Source organism: Rhinichthys klamathensis, unplaced genomic scaffold (assembly GCF_029890125.1).
Source record: "Rhinichthys klamathensis goyatoka isolate OS25496 unplaced genomic scaffold, OSU_Roscu_1.1 h1tg000269l_1, whole genome shotgun sequence".
In the NCBI taxonomy this organism is placed as follows: domain Eukaryota; kingdom Metazoa; phylum Chordata; class Actinopteri; order Cypriniformes; family Leuciscidae; genus Rhinichthys; species Rhinichthys klamathensis.
In genome coordinates this window covers 2,605,091-2,625,286 of record NW_026606789.1, presented here as the reverse complement: position 1 = coordinate 2,625,286, position 20,196 = coordinate 2,605,091, and the positions used below count along the sequence as shown (strand labels likewise).

Below are 20,196 nucleotides of genomic sequence, written 5' to 3'. Positions count from 1 at the left end.
ACGGTTTGGAAAATGGATTCATGTACTCGTTCATTATACAATTTGTCAATTTTGAACAGACTGCAGCTTTAATCACGACAAACCTGATTTTGTGTGAAATGTTATCCATTTGTACATTTAATGCTGCGTTAAAAGCAAGACAGACAAATCAAGTTTTATCCTTTAATATTTTCAGAAGTGAAAGACAGTATATTTAAATTTTTTTAAGAGTAATCCTGCACTGCACAGATTTCCACCCAATCAAATGCTCTCTAGAATGAGAATGTCCCACCCTAATACCATTCACAACTAGCAAATCATCATTAATGGCTGTACAATCAAAATGTGATTTTTTTTTTAATTCCACTAAGAATACGTTTCAATAGGAAAGTTACAGATATAAGTAAACAGAAAAAAAAGTAAACAAGCAAGTAAATATGCAAATGAAAACCATTTTCATGGGGTTTAAGGGCATAAAAACCACAAAGAGAACAGATGTCAATTATAATAAACTTTATTAGATAGTTAACAATATTATCTACATAACTGAATACAAAGAGAATGTGGTCTGCAGGCAGAAAGGGTTTAAAAACAGGGAACCAAACTATCCCCCTAATGCTTAGCAAAATGGCTGCCAAACAGGAACTACATTTACACATCTAAAAGACTAGAGTGGGGGGGGGGGGGAGTCTCCTCTGCATCAAGACTTTAAAATAACAGAGCAAGAAACATCAACATTTGCCTGCGTGCCACTTTTAACATTAAGTCATAGACAAGGCACCACACAGCAGTGTCACTATTCAATCCCTGCTTTTCTCAAATCATCAACAGGTTAAAAACAAACACTCCTCAATAATAAAACCGGCAAAAAGTAATTGTGGGAAGGGTGTTCACAGGTTTTAGGGGCCATTACAGAAAGCAAGCTATACAACCGCTTATTGATTAATGTATGCTACATAGTTTCACAGTGATGCTATCTTTAATTTAATATAAAAATGACTTTAAATCATGGCTTTCTCTTAATATACCAGTATCATGAGCCAGGCACTTCAGATATTGCAGTGTTAACAGAGGTGAGGGACTTGTCGAGAGATTAAAAAAAGCTAGCATAACGCACTAGCTGTGTTTGTTTCCATGAATGTTAGCCTCTCAACTCCCCCCCTCACAGACATCAAAGACTTTTTCCAGGCCAGACTTACAGCTAAAACCAGGCTATTTTTAACCTGCCAAGAGTGAGCAGGGGAAGACATCGCCTTCCCTTGAGTGTCATCAACTTGCTGACCTGTTAACCGTGGCCACAGATCGGAAGTTGACTCAGCTACATTATTATACTGACCGCAAGGGGAAGGACAATTGAAAATCATATAAAAATGTCAATCAACATAAAAACTTGCTGGTTGTTAAGCCTAAAGGTGTTGAGAAAGTAATGTATCTTGCATTGCCTGCAAAGAGTCACTATATGGACCCTCAAATTAATGACATGATACAAGAAAGGTGCCAACATCTCATAAAAAAAAAAAGGGAGTAAAAAATTATAAAAGGAAAAGGCCTTGACAAACAGCTGAAGTTTCACTAAGCCATGATTAGAGAGAAGGGTTCTTGTTTTCATATCTGCCACAGGATTCCAGCGAAAGCATTCGGGTGGATATCCAGTAAATGAGCGAAGCAAGAGAGACGTTGCCACACTTGATCCTGAAAGCATCAAGCATGAGACACCCTTGGTCTGATTTGTATAAAAAAATATTGTTGGTACTATACCCAATGACCGAGAATGGCATTGAAACCAAACCAAAGATGTAATGAAACAGGCTTGCCAGAGTGAAGATTAATCCCAGAGAGAAACAGAGGTGGATGCTATGCCTTGAATGGTTGTAAAGGCACTACTATAATCATTGGTAGAGCAAGTAGTTCTTAAGGGAGGCAGGTAAGGGCAGTCCATGGATTTCACTCAGTCGTTCTCTCCCCAACGCGATCCGTACTGAGCGCCTACAGAGGTCCATTAATGGCAGAGGTTCAGCTACAGGCAGAGAGAGAGAGACAGATAGAAATTCATTAGAAACAATCACTCAAATACTTTGTAAACTTGTAAATCCCGATGTATGCTGTCCTTCCCAGTAAGACTATGATGGGGTTGTGTGTCAGACTGGGTGTTTTATATCACTTATGTTCTGACATCCTCATTTACACACATAATCATGGTACAGCACAAGCCCAAAACCTTGTGCAAATGTTAGGAGTGCTAGGAGTCTGTCGTGGCTGGGCATATGAGGAGCGAACAAGCTTATTCTTAGTATAGAGCGTGTGGTAATATGATAACAAATAAAGAAGAACACAAAGATCTTTGATATTTGGGTTTCTTCAACCTTGGGCACTTTACTCTCGGGGGGTTAATTTTTATCAACTAAAAGAGTAACAAGCATTTATATTTTTGAAAGTGCTTAAACACGTAGTTTGAGATGTAGAAGAAATTAAGTTGTAGTGGGAATTTATGGCTTTCTAAAATAAAATAATATATATATATAAAAGAAATAATCTGAGATGCATGCAAGTACACTAATCATGGGGGGGGAAAAAGGGTAGCTGATGGATGTTCGATTTTGTTTTCTAAAAGACTACATGGGCAAAATGCCCAAAGTTGATGAAATATTGGTTTATGGATTCATTAGCTTACAAAACTGACAAAAGCGATTCATCAGCTGATGCAGAGATAAAAGACTTGGGTTTAACTCTTTTACAATTACAGAGAGAAGAAATTGTGGCCAACAAAGAAAAAATTCATTCAGTGTGCACCTGGCTTAAAGTATTACAAGTTTCCTCACAGGTCCCATTTAGTCCAGCCATATAACACCAGTAAGTACTTTGAATTTCTGAATGGTTTCCACACAGCACCACCTGCTCGGATGTTGAGATTACTTCACAAAACGCACACTTTTGCAAACGAGACACAGGGGAAACCAAACAGAGTGAGGTAAGGGATAAATAACAGCACATTTATACCTCTGTTGACCACAAGCATGACGAAGAATGCATTAAAGGCACTGAGACAATACAGATACAAAGGGAAGCCAAAGCCTTAGAAGAGTAGCCAGAGTATTACTCAGCCTCTGACTCCCTCACACACAGACGGGAGGAGAATTCTCCAAAAATGGGAACACCTGTGTCCTGAACTGATGCAGTAAGGCAGCACCAATACTCCCCAAAGTCAGACCTTCATTAAATGTTGCTACACATGGCTCACTCAGGAAAGAGGTTTAAGAGTCATTCCATCATCTAATGGCATGCAAAACATCAAGGTGATAAAAGGTATTCCTTTGGAAAGGCCATCATTAGTGGCCCGGAGACTGCTTCCACTGAGTGTAAGGCGGGTTACAGCTGTCCTGACTCCCGAGAAGCCCAGACATGAGTAAGTCTGGCCCTCACCTGCATCCTTTCATTATATGACCACAGAATGATAACATTATAAGAATGCCCTCCAAAACTGACTCATTACAGCATACTGGGTTGAGGAAATGAGTCAGATTGGCAGAAACTACATGCAAAAACAGCAGAAATTTTATGTAATCTCAAGAATGTACAATTTGATGAAAGACATTGCATGCTAGCTAGCTCTGATTTGAATGAATGACTAATTTTCAAAACCCTTGACCTTTTCCACTCTCAGAAGAAACCAAGCTAAAAAAAAAAAAAAGGAAATATAAAACCATGCACCAGTAGTCAAGCAATACGTTTTTTTTTAAAATAGCTGATGCAAAATCAAAGACTGATTGACTGCCATTGCAACGGGACCTGTTCCTAAAATATAAAACACAGCTATTCGTGTATAAAGACTAATTTTACTCTGCAAGTAAAATATTAAGTGTAGACAATGTTCCCAATGGCAATGTGAATTTGCATCAAATACACATCGTGCAAATATTCTCTCTAAAGCTGATTCAGAGCAATATTGCCATAAATAGCTACAACAATTTTACATTATTTTAGTTTACACAATTCTTTTTTTTTATACTTTCTTGTTATACCTATGGATGTCAATAAAATTAAATTAGATGAAAACATTTATCGAATTTTCCACAAGCACTCTAGTAGCACTCAATTTAAAAAACCCTGATCTAGAGAACATGTTGGCTGATATGAAGAACATTTTAATGATGGACAAAAATGTGAAATTTCTGCATTTATAAGAACAATTTACAACATTTACTCGCACTATAAAAACAAAATATTATAACAGAAAATGTTTTAGCCATTGAGAAGCCTGAGAAGACTTCTGTCAAACAGGTATAGGTCTCTCACATAATCAGGCTAATAATAGTTTTCATTAAGGAAAAGCTCAGTTTTGATTCTCTATAAATGGAGAATGTCTGTTTAAATGTTCCTGATCAGGCAGTAGTGGAATCTGCTCAAGACGTACATAATAATGAAAGAGTAGAGCAAAGCAGCCAGTTTAATGATTAGCTTCCAGGAAGTGTGCGAGATAATGAATGATGTCATATACACAGGTTTCCTGTTTACAAACATTACAGGGTGCGTGCGCATACCGAAGGCAGAAAGCCAGATTGGTGAGCTGGTCCACTACTGCAACAACCTTAAGTATTGAAGCTTTCATTGTTTATAACTGCTGACTCAATAAAACATTTTAGTTGGATCTGTTTGTCTGTCTTTAATTTTGCAGTGTTACTGTGATATATGTATGAATTATCATGTTAGGCTAGTAATGTAATAGCCAATGTTAGCAGTGCAGCATCTACTGGCCAGACCGAATTTGCTATTATATAAAGTGAAGTTTGTTTACGTTACAGACACCACCACTATGCTATTAGCCTACTACACGTAACACGTCTTTTTTCTGCCTCCCAGTTGCGTGCGCAAGCAGTGATGACGTTGCAGAGAAATCCATGTATGCCGTGTTTGAAATCGTCCCCTTTACTCTCATTCACTATTCCCTACATTACTCCACTAATACAGTCCACTTGAAGGAGTGAATGAAAACGAGAGAGTGAATTCAGAAACTAAGAGCGCCGGAAGGGCTGCCGCTTTTGCATAGTTTGTGCTTGCTGTTTAATAATCAAATGAAACTTAGCAAACTGGCATCTCCAGTAGTAATAAAAGATTTATCTTGAACTCTGCTATGGAAAGCATGTATAAACCTCAATTTATACCTGTATGATATTACGCTGGACCAGCGCGGTTTGGAAAACGGATGGATGATTGTGGGATTGAATGAGTGCACCCGATAACATCCACTACAGTTTCTAGGGGTGTAAATCGGACAGTTCATCACGATACCGAAAATTCTGCAATACGATTACGATTTGATTCAGGGCTATCTCAATTGATTTATCGACATTTAGATTTTATGTGCCAAGTTTACACAACCAGTTACATTTTTATTAACTCACAAATATATAACATGAACGTTTAATTAAACTTTGAAAATTGCACATCCTCTCCCATTTGGGACATTTACAACTAGGGATGCACGATGATATCGGGACAACATCGGTATCGGCCGATAAAAGCTTAAAATGACCATCATCGGCCGATATGAATATTTCTGCCGATGAGTCTTGCCGATAGGGTGGCGTGTTTCCTATGCGCACGTGACGACCGTGAACGAAGCATGAGCGCCAGCAACTTAAACTTCCAACTAGGGGTGTGCGTCTCACGGTTTTTGATCGTGGACGATTAAAATGTCTCCACTATCTGCTTTTGAAGAAAAATCATAGTATCGTGCATTCTATCAGTTCAATTCTGGCGCCTTCATCTCAACATACTGTACAACGCGACGTACATTCACATCACATCACATGTAGACGCAGAGGTAGAGTTACACTCACGGGAAACCGCAATTCACAAAAGTTCATTGTTTGCATGTGCGCCAAAGTCTTGCTAGGTAAACATGTCATTCACGTGCTGATGCGCTGTTCTAACATCCGCTTTTCTGAGCGCGTTACACCCGACGCTCACAGGAACTAAAAACCTGTCACAGCGCCTGCACACTGGACTAATCTTTCGAGTCTTATTGCGCTGATACTGTCAAATACACACAAGGTTTACATAAACAAAGTTGGTTATGTCTAAAGTGAAAGCAAACAGAGAAAATCTGCTTGTCAAATGCGTGTATATTAGACGCGTCGCGTTACTCGCGTGCAGTTCTTAAAGAGACAGTCATAATATTCTGCCGCTTGTCTTTAAAGAGATACTGCACCCAGAAATAAAAATTCTGTCGTCTATCTAATGTTGTTTCAAACCTGGATTCATTTCTTTCTTGTGCTTAAATATACGATGGAAGTCACTGGAGTACAGCAACTGTTTGGTTAGCCACATTCTTCCAAATAACTTTTATAATTTCAACAGAAGAAAGAAACTTGAGAGAGTAAATGACAATTTAAATTTTTGGGAGAACTATCCCGTTAATGTTAATAAAACAACAAAACACAGAGGAAATCAATCACTGCTCTTGACTGAGAACATTAATAGAAGCTTTAATAAGCTTTTTTTGCACTTAAAAAAAATACAAATATATCGGTATCTGTATCGGCATCGGGCAAAATTAGTTTGAAAATATCGGCATATCGAATATCGGCCAAAATCCTATATCGTGCATCCCTATTTACAACATAACTAAATCAAAACAACCCAGCTGGATTTTGATTGATAAAGTAATAATAACAAAAGAAATACAGGTTACTTACAAAATTAAAGTTCATTCAAAGTATGTTTTTTTTTTATTTATATTTACACTTTTCGAAGTGACTAGCAGCCTGGTCACCTGACCAGAGTACTGCGCGCTGATTCGCTAAAACGGACTTGTCGGGTTGTATTCATAAACAAGGGTGCTTCTCGGTTTCTGCTGTAAAACATGAACTCGATGCCTTGACAGTGGACAATACCGGCTTTTGTGACAAAATGCGTTTAGGGTTCAGTCAATCTTGTCAGGCGTCTATTTCAGCGGAGGACATTAACGTTACAAAGACACACCGGCAGACAGTAAGGCGAGTAAATGAAAATGAGCGCTTTGCGGAATGTGCGGAAATGCTTAGACGGACGTTACGTAAGGATGTGGAGAGTGTCAAAATAAAGGTACCTCATATCGATATTTTACATGTGGCATCGATGCATTGTATCGTTAGATGTTTGATAGATGCATTGATCCATATCGATGTATTGTTGCACCCCTAATAGTTTCAGAGACCACTAGAAATGGCTGTCCCCTCAAATCGTGCCCCATTTAAGGGTATAGGGGGCGATTTCGGACACAAGCATAGGTTTTATCAGGTAAATTGAGCTGGCTTCATATAATTAATGAATGAGAAACAAATCCTTCCATAGACACACTAGCTACAGCCACTTTCAATGTTTAACAACCCACAGAGTCAACCTTGTTATTCAAGAGACGATTGGAGGATCCATGAAAAAACAGACATAGATAACAAACAGGCAAATTCAAACAAGCAGAAAGGGTGATACTTACGATCAAGTCCATTGATGTACCGGATTCTGATTTCACAGTGTCCCCACACAGCACTCACTACAGGGTATAGCTTCCTTCCTTTGAGTCCTCTGAAAGCAACCCCTAAATATTGTCCGTCAACAATAAAACTTAAAGTCCCCTCGTCCATGTCCAGGACCACCAAAAACGAGTCTGGGACGATAAAGGTCTCATCAGGCTCAAGAAAAGCTGGATACGTCCTACTGGGCTGATTCTTGCCATCATGATAGAGTTTGTTACGTCCCAGGTCCCAGCCCCAGGACTCGTTATTGTTTCCTACAAGTGCAGTGTATCCTACAGAATGCAGCGGGGCTTCACCCGTCGCCACACCAACAACGGCATGGGTTCCCCGCTGGCGCATGGCCCAGCTGATCTCCCACACATGCAGTCCCCGTGTGTATCCCACTCGGCCCCGGATAGCATCTGTACTCTGCGCTACAGGGTGCCGGTGAAATATGAGTTTATTGTCCTCTTTAACAAAGATGTTAAGCGACCGGTCATCATTGTTCCACGAGTGCTGCACTTGGACATCCTGCAAGGCTGATGGCATGTCTAACAACATATCCAGACGGGAAGGCTTGGTGTAGTCTAGGGCCTGCAGCTCTAGCTTGAGGGGCCGAAACGCCGGGTCCCGCATGTCCACAGTCTTTATGCCTCCCGGAACCTTCTGCCCCATGCTCTGGGTAGTCTTATTAGCACTTTACTCCCCCTCTTATCACAAAACGAAGCAAATAACAGAGAAAGAGGGCAGTCAGGGTCCACTCCTTCACCTATGCCCCTCCACCAATAAGGAGGCCAAGGCCACTTTTTATGCCAGTGGTTGCTGGGAAACCAGGTCAAAGCAGCTGCTAGTTACGATCACCTGGGGAGATTAAAGGGAGAAAAAAAAAGGCACAAAGTTAAATGACTGCAACAAATCAACCTTTTTACGGTTTCCTGTTTTCCCAAATCACATTAGAACTACAACCACCAACAATAACAACAATATAATCATCATGTTATTTTTACCATTACAGTTATAAATGACTGTTTATTAACTAATAATAGATATTACTACTATAACACAAAAGTAAAATTATCCAAACTGACAGAGTGTGTTAAAGATATAAAATATTGGATGACCAGTAATTTTCTTCTATTAAATTCAGATAAGACTGAGGCATTTACTTATTGGAACAAAAAACCTGTAGACACAATCTCTTTTAGAATACAATTTGCATCTAGAAGGATTTACAGTTACTTCACTCTCTATAGTTAAAGTCATAGTTATATTAGTAATTAGTTATAGCAACTTGTCTTTCATAGGTTACAAAAACAGCTGGCCACCTTAGAAACGTCGATAAGCAAAAGAACATGCTATCTGTTTCTGATGCAGAAAAGCTAGTTCATGCATTCATGACCTCTGAAATCTATACAGGATTAATGCATTACTAGGTGGTTGTCCTATCCTTAAACAAGCTACAGCTTGTCCAAAGAGTTCTTACCTGGTCAAGAAAACATGGACGTGTAATGCTAATTTCATAATTTCTACACTGTAATTGATACAGAACTTAATTGGTAACCAAAGTATTGCTACTGACCTTTAAAGGGATACTCCACCCAAAAATGAAAATTATGGCATCATTTACTCACCCTCAATTTGTTGCAAACCTGTATGAGTTTTTCTTCAGCTGAACACAAAGGAAGATATTTTGAAGAACGATTGGAGCCAAACAGTTGTTCGGCACCATTGACTTCCATAGTAGAAAAAAAAAAATACTATGGAAGTCAATGGTGCCAAAGTTCCAATCGTTCTTCAAAATATCTTGCTTTGTTTTCAGCAGAAGAAAGAAACTCGTACAGGTTTGTAACAACTTGAGGGTGAGTAAATGACAGAATTTTCATTTTTGGGTGGAGTATCCCTTTAAGGCCCTAAATGGTCCAGCTCCTATTTAACCGATCTTCTAGCGCCCTACAATCCATCATGCTCTTTTAAGTCATAAAACTCTGGACTTTTGGTAGGATCTAGGATATCCAAGTCCACTAAAGGAGGGAGAGAGCATTCTCACATTTGTCTCCTAGACTCTGGAATAGCCTTCCTGATTATTTTGGGGGCACAGACTCACTCTCCCGGTTTTAATCTAGATCAATGACTCTCTTTAGCCATGCATTTACATAATACATCTCATAACCTTGTACTCCAGTAACTTGTACAGCAGTTATATCATATTAAATGCACATGTTTGTCTTTTGATTTAAATGTTATGAACAGCAGCGACACCAATTATTTTCCATTTGCTTTTCTGTTTCTACTAGAGATCACGCCAGCTCCAGTTTGGATCCATCTTCTAACATCGGATGACCCAACACCTGAAAAGAGTTTACAACAACCCCAGCCAGGACTTCATGTGACACCAACTCTGAATCAACATACACAACTGCCAATTTTTTTTTATATTTTGTGATCACAACTTGTAATAACTGCTTTAATGAGATCATTGTTTCTGCCTAAATGAATACATGCTAGCTATACTGCATAATTTGTATTCTTAGAACTACACATTTCTGGAAATATGGGCATTACATGGACGGTTCTGATAACAAATTACTCTAAGTTGTAATGTAGAAACAGGCATTTTCTGTAAAGCTGCTTTGAAACAGCTGTAGGCCTATTGTAAAAAGCACTATACAAATAAATGTGCATTGAATTACTAGGTTTATTAAACTACTATTACACAATACAGATCATGAAATGTGTATGTTATACAAGCAGATCTTTGGAACTTAAGTTACATATTTAGTACGATTTTAATGAGAAACAACCTTGATTAGGCACACGTTTGACAAACATAGCCCAAGCAAAATAAATTACTCTCCTCTACAAACTCAGACAAGAGTGGTCTGTTAATAGCACAGTAACTATCATTCTGTCAGTTGCATGCTCAATGCCTCACTTGTGTGTGTTACAATATGGTTTATAGGTCCAAGGCACTTTTCAGAGTCCCATTATATCACATGACATGCGCATAGGAGAAAATAAATCTCTAGCTGTACCACAACCAACCCGCTCCTCTTGACTGCTTCACACAATGCCCTTTAAAAATAAGGGATATAAAAGGAGAGAAAAAAGACAGGCTATATCCTCTTAAGCTTGTCTAGTCTGAAGATAACAGGAAGAGCAATAAAAAGTCTGACTTCAAGAATATAATACAGAGCCGAAATGTTTTCAGTGAAAACCGCAAATTCAGGCCAGCAAATATTCCACCAGACAAGGTCAGTGGCAAAAGAGGCAAGTAGGAGGAAAAAAAACAAAAATTCATTAGTCAAGCTTAGAGACTAGACATACCAGTGCTGCTGTGTGTGAAATCCCCACACGATGTCCTGGTTTCTAACGCAATTCCTGCCCTCCCAAATTACATCACTGTTAAATCTGATATTCAACAATTAGGGCAGTCTACTAGAAAAAAAACAGCAAAAAAGCTTTATGGCCATCTCCAAAAAAATAAGTCAAGTCTTACGTTCTTTCTGTACAGTGCTTATTGAAAACAGCATTTCATAATAAGCTGCTGAAGGGCCCCAAGGGTAATTGAATTGTAGACAAGAGTTCATTGAGGAGCATCTTAGCCCTTTCTCTGATACAAGTAAACAACCTTTTAAATGGGTCACACCTCTCCGCCGCTGGCCTACCCAAGGCAGAGGAACACCAAGGAGTGGGTGGCAAGTTTGTGAATGCCAAACAATACAGTCTTCAATGGCTGTCCAACCTTTAGAAAGTAGGAAACATGTTAATTTGCACACTCTATGCAGTGAGCAATTAAGCTCCGTGGCAAAGCACCAACACACACAGACAACAGCCTTTTACAGATCTGTTAGAACCCGGTGACCATTTTAAATGAGATATCGCATTATTGCATGATACACAGGGGCAAGGTGATGTCATTCTGCAGGATCGTCTTCACTCTTGGCATGGTGTTTTAAAAGAGACTGCTTGGCATGTCAGGTGACAACCTGACTTTTTTTGATTGGTTTAAATTTTTTGGTGGTTTATGAGCAGGGACTTTGCAGGTGGTTTGCCGACCACTTCTGTGTAGAGCTGATTGAAATGCGTGATGGGGGTTCTGGTGGATTTGTTGGGCCTGGGGAACAGTGGTGGCTTTTGTCTTGTCCACATTTAATACTTACGCAAAACTGGGCTTCCCTAGACTTCTAACTCCCAACCTTGCACCTACTTGGATGCAAATATGTACCTCCAACTTGAATTTCCCAACATGCCGCTTTGATTCAATCTTGAACATGTTGTACGATTTTAATGAAAAAACACCCCTTTGATTTTCTTGATTCAGCTTACGCTTTACACAAAATAAATCTACCCTGCTCTAAAAACTGATAGACAACAGTTGTTTTAATAGCACAGCAATTGTATTATACTGTCAGTTGATTGCTCAATGACCCTGATGATGGCATTGTGCGCATGTCAACCAGTGGAGGTTTTGTTTGTATAGAAGCAAAACCTCCACTGGTTGGCATGCTCATGATCATCAGGGTAATTTTTCTTCTCAAAAGTTGCAGCATGTATTTGCAAGATGACGGACACTACTCTGAAATGGGGACATTATCTTCGACAGGTTTTAATCATGATACTGAGGCATCTGGCAGGCAGCTGTGAGTGAGGGGCAAAGCAGGAACGAGAAAGTAGATGACAAATCATGGTGTCAACCCAAATGTCACACAGATGCTCTATTCAGACAGTGGGCAGACGGGGTGAAAATGGCAGACAAATGGCACTTTAACACTGCTTGATTAAAGAAGTGTGAAGACTTCTCAACTGAAAGACAAAATAAATCCTAGAGGACATTCAAAAGAAAATCATCCTTAAAGTATCCTCGCATACATTGTTTTGTTTTTTTACCAATTAATTGCACTGCAAAGTGGTACATATACCATGCCAGAAAGGCAGCATACTAGTTACAACTGCAGAAATAATGTAACAGAATTGGTTTAACACATCAAACAATGTTGGAGCAGAGACACAGTCGGTAGCACATTGTTCATGACACACAAGAAGCTGTTGTGCTCACGGGGACCTGGGTTAGAGTTCGATTTGGGTCATGTCCCGAACCCAGTAACCCCCACTCTCCTTCCACTTTCCTGTCAACTCTCCTATTTAAAAAAGGCAATAAAATGTATTCACAAAAATAAATAAAGCCAACAAACCAACATTGATTTGGTTTTTAAAATAAACTTTTTATATTTAAACACGTTTATAGCATTATTACACCATTTGGAGGCAACAGGCAAGCAGCCTGAACTCAGCTGTGTAAAACATTAACCTTTTATAACTTGTGCTAAATTGTGTTAGGGTTAGTATTAACTTATTAAAAAAAACATTAATTGCTAAAAACGCATTTGGGTTTTTTAAATTGCTGACACTTTTGACATTAAGTACCCAACTTTATTTAAAATAATAATAAATGTATATATAAAAAAATTGAATGACATAAAATGTCATTAAACCAACAAGACAAAACATGATCACCAGTAAGTTTGAGAAATATGAAGGTCTGATTTGAATTGAAAGAGATCAGGGTGTCTTTATATTCATGAACGTAGACTCACCCTGGATTAAAGCAATCATATTTTTCAATTGTTTAACAGGGCTCTTTGGGGCTGACAGCCATTATGAGAGAACAGGAGCACACTTAACCAGCGCTCCCCCACTAGACAAGCTCAACAGCTCTAGGCAGAGCCACAGCAGGTGCCATCATGATACTGCTGAACAGTTTCAGAAAATGACAACACCCTTCACAAATATACCATACTGTAATCTGATCGAAATCTTCTGAACGTTGCTAAATCATAGAACGTTGATAAAACACTCATGTAGGCCCCATGTGGAGAGACCAAATTTGGGTGGTGCAGTCTCTGCCATGGTGGTAGGGGAAGCCTCTTGTTTTTAAATGGTCCCTTCCTACCCTGTTCCCTACCTAAAAAACAACAAGTCGTTTGATAATGAGTAACATTAACTGAAACAAAGACCAAATATGAAACTACATAAATATGACCCAATATTTTTAGAACAAAAAAAAAAAATCCAAAGTTATTTTGGACCCTGCTGACTTTCACTGTAGGGACAGGAAATGCTGAAACAAAATATAGCATTTTGTATTCCACAGAATAACGCCAGTCAAAGTTTGGATACAAATTAAAGGTGTCCATCCAACTGGATAAACTCAATAAACTCGCATTACAGGTAAGAGGTGATGCTCTTCACAACAACCTGTCCTGCAACTTGACTATGTAAGAACAGGGAAATACTGTATATGAAACTGAGCCAGGAAGCGAAAAAAAATCTGAGACACCACATACAACATTGATAAGAGCATCCCAACTGTGGTAGCACCATCACACACAAAATTAAATGTTAAATCATTCATGATTTAGATTATCTGCCAAATATGACATCCCCATGCATGCTCATCACTGACCTTCACAGATCTGATTCTGAATGGAGACATTAATCTAAAAAATCTAATCTATTTTTAGATTTACATTAAGCTGTTGTAAATCTAAAAATAGATTTACAACAGCTCAGCATTACTTGGTTTACAGTTAGGGCTGCATGTCAAGACATGCTGTATTGTTAGCATAACAAGTTTTTACCAAATGAGTGCAGTTACGCAAGCAAATTAAATGCTTGGTGTATCAAAGCCAATAGAACAACAGGTCACACAGTTTACTAAGAATCTCAATGATCTTCATTTATCAGAGAGTAGGGGTGGGGGAAAAAATCGATTCTTAGATGCATCGCGATGCGGACGTGGACGATTCTGAATCGATTCACAAATGTAAAAAAATCGATTTTCCAAAAAAAAAAAAAAAAATGTTATGTTTATAATAACGTAATATTGACGGAACGCGAAAGACGGAACTCTGAAGCGCGGAAGTGCAGTGGCCGGACCCGTCTGTGGCGTGCACATAACAGAGACGCGATGGCTGAGCGCGCTAAATCCAAACACCCTCCTTGTTAGGTTAGCTGACGTGGAAATATTTTGGCTTCTGAAGTTGAAGGGGGAAAGGAGCTGGACAAGAGCAACCCTAGTTGTAAGCTTTGTAGAATAAAACTAACGACGGAAACACGACAAATATGAGAAGCCATTTGACACGTTTCCAGTCAGAGGAAAGAATTTACTACAAGTATGCTCCTAATTCAGGGACACATTTATTTTCCTGTTGGTTCTTTGCAATGTTAATAAAATATATTGTAGGCTACGTTAATTCTTTATGGGTCATTTACTTTTAAAGCAACGTATTTATAGTCACACACACACAAAAGATTCAGATAATCGATTTGTATGAATAAAAGTAATGATTTCTTTTTTCTTTCGCCCAAAAAATTAATTAAATAATTCTTACCGACTCCAAACTTTTGAACGGTATTGTTTAATGTTACAAAAGCTTTCTATTTCAGATAAATGCTGTTCTTTTGAATTTCTGGGTGATTCTCTGAATTGGGTGCCCCCAAACTTGCTTCAAAGATTTTCAATTGAAGGAAATCACAAAATGCCTTTTAATGCTGTCAATTAATAGAACCAGGTGCCTTTGCATTATAATGCAACACAATTGCTTTAAAAAATGTATTTATTTATAATGGGTTGCCTAAGAAGTAGACAACAAGCATGTTTGCATGTCCTCACTAACCATCAATACATTTTCATTGAATATCAAACAAATAAAAAGTGCAATTAATACCAAAATGTTGCTGCTAATATAATCATATGTTGGTCTAGTGTATTTTAGTTTACTGTTGTGAAATGGAAAATCAATAATCGCTAATCGAGAATCGTTAATAATCGAAAATCGACTGTAATCGAATCGGGACTTCAATAATCGTAATCGAATCGAATCGGGAAATCAGACAGATTAACCACCCCTATCAGAGAGTAGTGGGAGCTTTAGTTTGCAACAAAATAGCAAAAGCTATTCAAACAGCCTCGGTCACCCTTGAATGAAGTGAAAATAAATATGCAAACAATCAATTTCCTGAACAAAACATTAATTTAGAAGCATTTTATACAAATATGCTAACTCAAAACATCACAAACTGAAGGACTTGCAAGTTCACACCAAGACAATAATTCATTCAGCTGAACCAAACCTGTGATCCTCACCGCATGGAAAAGTGCCAAGAGAGAAATTACAGGGAACATGGGCTAGTAAGACTAAGAGACATACATTAGTGAAGTTTATGCAACAAAGATCAGGGCAGTTGCAGTGACACGTAAAGACTTGTGTAACTTAAGGTTTAATCTCAGCAGACACTGAAATCGATTCACCTCTGAGGGTATCAGGTCAAACAAAATGTCTCCTACATCGGTGTCCGACTCATTTCAGGCATCAGTCAATGCTGTTGATGCAAAGTGATCATTCCTGTTACTTGATGACTGACATGCTATATTGCTAAATATATAAAGCAGAGGGCAAAATGACTGCGCTATAAGCAATAGATTAAACAAAACTGGAACTATTGGAATTTGTTTAAAGTGTGATTTTCTTTTATATTAGGCCTATAGGCTATAACCTAATACTTCTATTCAGAAAGACCACTTTAAATTGATAATGTGCAGTACAAGACATACGTTTACAAGATTTATATTTCAATAAATGCTGTTCTTCTGAAATTTCTATTAAAAGAATCATGAATAAAGGGGGAAAAAACTGTTTCAACTTTGGTAGAAAATGTTTCTTGTTCCTTCAAATCGGCACATCAGAATGATTTCTGAAGGATCATGTGACACTGAAGACTGGAGTAATGATGCTGAAATTAACTACATTTTAAAATATATTAAAATAAGAAAAGTTTTTGAACTGTAAACAGAAGTTAAGGTAATAGTAACTAACTTAAGTTAGAAAAGTTCTTCATCTTCAACCTATAAAATGTGATCAAGGACTTTTTAATTTTCAAAAAGAAACATAACACACTATACACGCACACAAAAATGGTTCATAAGTGCCTGAGAACCACAGAATAACTTTCTTTTAACAAATAAAAAAATCTAGGGCTAGGCCATTCCATGTTAATGTTAGCCCAAACCAGACAAGCACCATTAGTGAAGGGGAAGGTGAACATGAGCAAATCACAGTTTAACATTACGAAATTCACATTGCTGTAATCCAGGTCAGTTCAGTAGGCTGTCCTCTACAGCAGAGAATCAGAGGAGTTACCTGTTACACAGGCCCATAACATTGTGTTCAGTCAGGTGCATTTAGTAAAGACAGTAAACCACGTACTGTTCTTGCAAACACAAAGGAAGGATTAATCTGCCTTGAATACATCAACCACACAGTAATCTGACATTAAATAGGACATCAAACACTGAGCTGATGTCTCTGCGGGTCATCTCAGAACTCATTGATTAGAAACCCCTTGAACCACAGTTTCCGACTAAATAGTTACTAAACTAAAGTTACAACAATAAAACTGTGGTTACTTCATATTTCTAAAAACAGTGATGTCAAATATAAAGCGACAAAGACACTGGCTGAAAATAAGATTTAGGGGCAGTTTACATGATACCACTTTCAACTAAAAACTGAAAGAAATGTATGCATTTTGGCCGTTCATTTACACGACCATGCCATTTTGGGTGCCTGAAAACAAACTTTTGAAAATGGGTTCAAAGTGCAAGTTTTGATACCAAATATTATACCATTAACGTCTGTGTAAACTACAAAAAACATGAATTTGTGAAAACGGTGATGTCATGCGTTCAGTATCCACCTTATTTTTCGGGTAAGAGCAGGCATGGCCATTTGTAATTTTAATGTGTCTGGCTTCCGGTGTCATTTGCTTCCAGTTATTTTTAGCTACAAAACATCTCATTGTGCGCCTTGATATTGCAAACTGGTATTTCTTTCCATATTATTTTAATGTATTGTCTTAATTATAAACAAGATTTGTAGCGCAAAAAGTTTTAGTTTAATGTACTTTGATATATTCTTCTTGCATTTCCCTACAGCGGCTAATAAATCGAAAGTCTCACACATTCACAGAAAACCCCTTACTTACGCGTTGAAAAATAAGATGGATAGGCGCGTAGTTTCTCTTTACAAAGTGTCATCGCCAACTACTGGCCTGGCATGCATAATACAGCGTTATTGATAGTTTTCGCATATCTATGTGAATGGGGTTCGTTTTGACAACATTTTTGTCTGTATGTGGAAAAACTCAAAAGGATAAACATTTCTGTTTTTAGTACATTGTCATGTAAACACCCCACAAAACATGAATTTGTGAAAACAGTGACATGCGTATTATAGGTAGTGTTTCTTTACAAAATGGCATCGCCAACTACTGGCCTGGCATGCATAATCCAGCATTTTTAAACATTTTCACTGATCCGCATGAACGGGATTGTTTTGACAACGTTTGTCATCTGTATGCGAAAAACTCGAAAGGATAAACGTTTCTGTTTTTAGTACATCGTTGTTAGTTCTGCTATATCTTTAAATATACAACATGAGTGAGATTGTTTATTGCTGTAATGCTGTATAAAAGCAGAAAGTTAAATTTAGCAGTTTACATTTAGATTATATATATATATATATATATAGTTAATTTCTTCTGTCAATGAAAATAGTTTCAAAAGAAGCCAAAGCACAGGTGCAGTACATAATATTGACAGCTAGCGGTTGAAATGGGTACTGCAGTCCAAATTCAAAATATTGGAGAGTTGTTTCCCCGCTCCCTTCTCCTCAGACTTGACAGTGAGGAATGGATACTTACGTAAGTTGATTTAGGAGTTGATATCGTGTTTTAATATGCTACCGTTCAAACAGATTTTTAGGTGGATACAGAGGATTTTTAGGTTGTGAAGCTGTTAATCTCGGACCAAGTTTTTTCGCTGACTGGCGGCAACCCGGGGTGTTGAAATAATTGGGTAAAGTTAAATTGGCAACGTGCAAAAACAGACATTCCGACACGTAATGCACATTTCAAAGTAAAATAACTGGCTGTAGCAAAGTTTCTCAAAGAAAAGAGTATGTGAACTCAGCATGTTTCTTAAATATCTGCAAACATATGGCATTTTCATGCTTTTGTACAGTCAAAAACTTAAAGCACCCCTAAGCTTTGCTTCTCACCAAGCAAAACAGATCAAAGGCCGGTTTGGAATAAAATATGACTGGAGCGGAGCGCAAGAGATTTCACATCCGCTCAAAGCGCTCTCTAATCACCCTAGCTCCACTCCGGGTTTTTAAGTTTCCCGCTCCTTGGCGAGATCTTGGCGCGAGTGAAAACAAGGCTCACTTTCAAAGGCCCACTCCCTGCTGCAGGTAAATACACGCGATTCCGCGTCTATTCACGAAAGAACACCGACTTTTAAAAAAAAAAAACACCATGACTTCAAAACGCTCTTTCCCCCAGGCAGGAAACAAGTCGATAGAATATTACACAAACTCCCGTGCTGGCTACTATTAGTATTACCAAATATTAGCACTCTTGGAACACCAAACAAATAATTAGAAAAACGGCCTTGATTGTTAATATAGTTAGTATAAGAATAACTAGAAGATAGCGTTGTTCTTCATTTAGTAGTTCTTCATTTAGTAGTAACGTTAAATAAGTAACGTACAGATAGCTTAACACAAATGACTCCACACCAATGCTCCAGTGTTAGGTCTTTACGATCTTAAACCGAAAGTGAAGCCTATCCAGCATTGTCTAGGACTCTAGGCCAAACATCTTTAAAGTCATGGAGTAAAACTATAAAGGGCTGCAGTTTAAGCACAATTTTCATGTAAATACAAACTAATTAATGAATTGAGCTTCACACTAGTCATATAATGCGACTAACGTTACCTGGCCTTTCGTAGAAAGGTTAAGTGTAAGCAATGAACAAAATAATCAGAGACACAAATCTCTTAATGCTGCCAAACTTATCTTGGGTAGGAAACTATTAAGCGTAGGTCCACGAGGCATCTTTGTTGGTTTAAAAATTAATTTTATAATACCCATTACAAACGCAGGAGGCAGTTGTTTAGTGCACAGCTAACGTTAACGTTACTCATTTATTATTTACACAGACGCATTAGGAAAGGTTCCAAAAGCTAGCACGTTAATATCGCATTTCACGTTTTAGGCTATCTTCGGCTTGTTGAATGAGCACATCGACTGGTGTTTGCTTTCGAAAAGCTTGGAAAAACGCGAGTGTTTGCATGTGAACACACAGCAAAGACAAGCAAATGTGTTAAATCTTAACAATTTCAGACCCTACCTGCAACGGATACACGCCGGCAAATAAACCATAGGCGAAGGAGTGGAGCGAGTATGTTCCTTTCAGTCGGTATTCCCGTGCAAATCCATGACTATACCTCCTCTCTGTCTTTTTAGCATAGGCTTGTATTGAGTGAAATGATGGCTGCTACAGCGACAGAAACATCTCTCCAGTCACGTGGTCAAATAGCTCTCAGCTGCTGCTGCTGAACCCTCCCAATTGAGCTGAGCTGTTGTTGTTTCGCTCATTTCCCCTGATAAACCCTGCTAATTGTGGACTACATAATAATGGCATAATCACTCTGTGTGTGCATGCCAGATATACATTTATGCTCTAGTACTCTTTCTTTTTTACACACTTTGTAGTCCCAAGTTAGCAAAGCAAACCAAATAGCTTTATTTGAGGGAAAATTACAAAAAAATTCCACTAAAAGTTATAAAAATGCCCATATATAAATGTTGATGCATTGTAGCA

At 38.2% G+C, this 20,196-nt stretch overlaps 1 protein-coding gene across 1 annotated transcript; it reads right to left on the bottom strand.

Annotated features, from left to right (window-relative positions):
• Nucleotides 1–676: 676 nt before the first annotated feature.
• On the bottom strand, nucleotides 677–19,891 carry spsb1 (splA/ryanodine receptor domain and SOCS box containing 1). Its single transcript, XM_056268056.1, has 3 exons — nucleotides 19,723–19,891; nucleotides 7,454–8,333; nucleotides 677–1,996 (listed from the first exon to the last, which is right to left on the bottom strand). The coding sequence occupies exons 2-3, from the start codon at nucleotides 8,145–8,147 to the stop codon at nucleotides 1,869–1,871; spliced, it is 822 nt and encodes a 273-aa protein (XP_056124031.1). The 5' UTR covers nucleotides 8,148–8,333; nucleotides 19,723–19,891; the 3' UTR covers nucleotides 677–1,868.
• Between the last annotated feature and the right edge of the window lie 305 nt (nucleotides 19,892–20,196).

What these genes read in the sequence shown, in the direction of transcription:
- spsb1 (XM_056268056.1), bottom strand. Translation starts at nt 8,147, where the DNA reads ATGGGGCAGAAGGTTCCGGGAGGCATAAAGACTGTGGACATGCGGGAC. An exon ending in GTACATCAATGGACTTGATC is followed by an intron (nt 1,997 to 7,453) that starts GTAAGTATCACC and finishes CTCTGCCTGTAG; the next exon opens with CTGAACCTCTGCCATTAATG.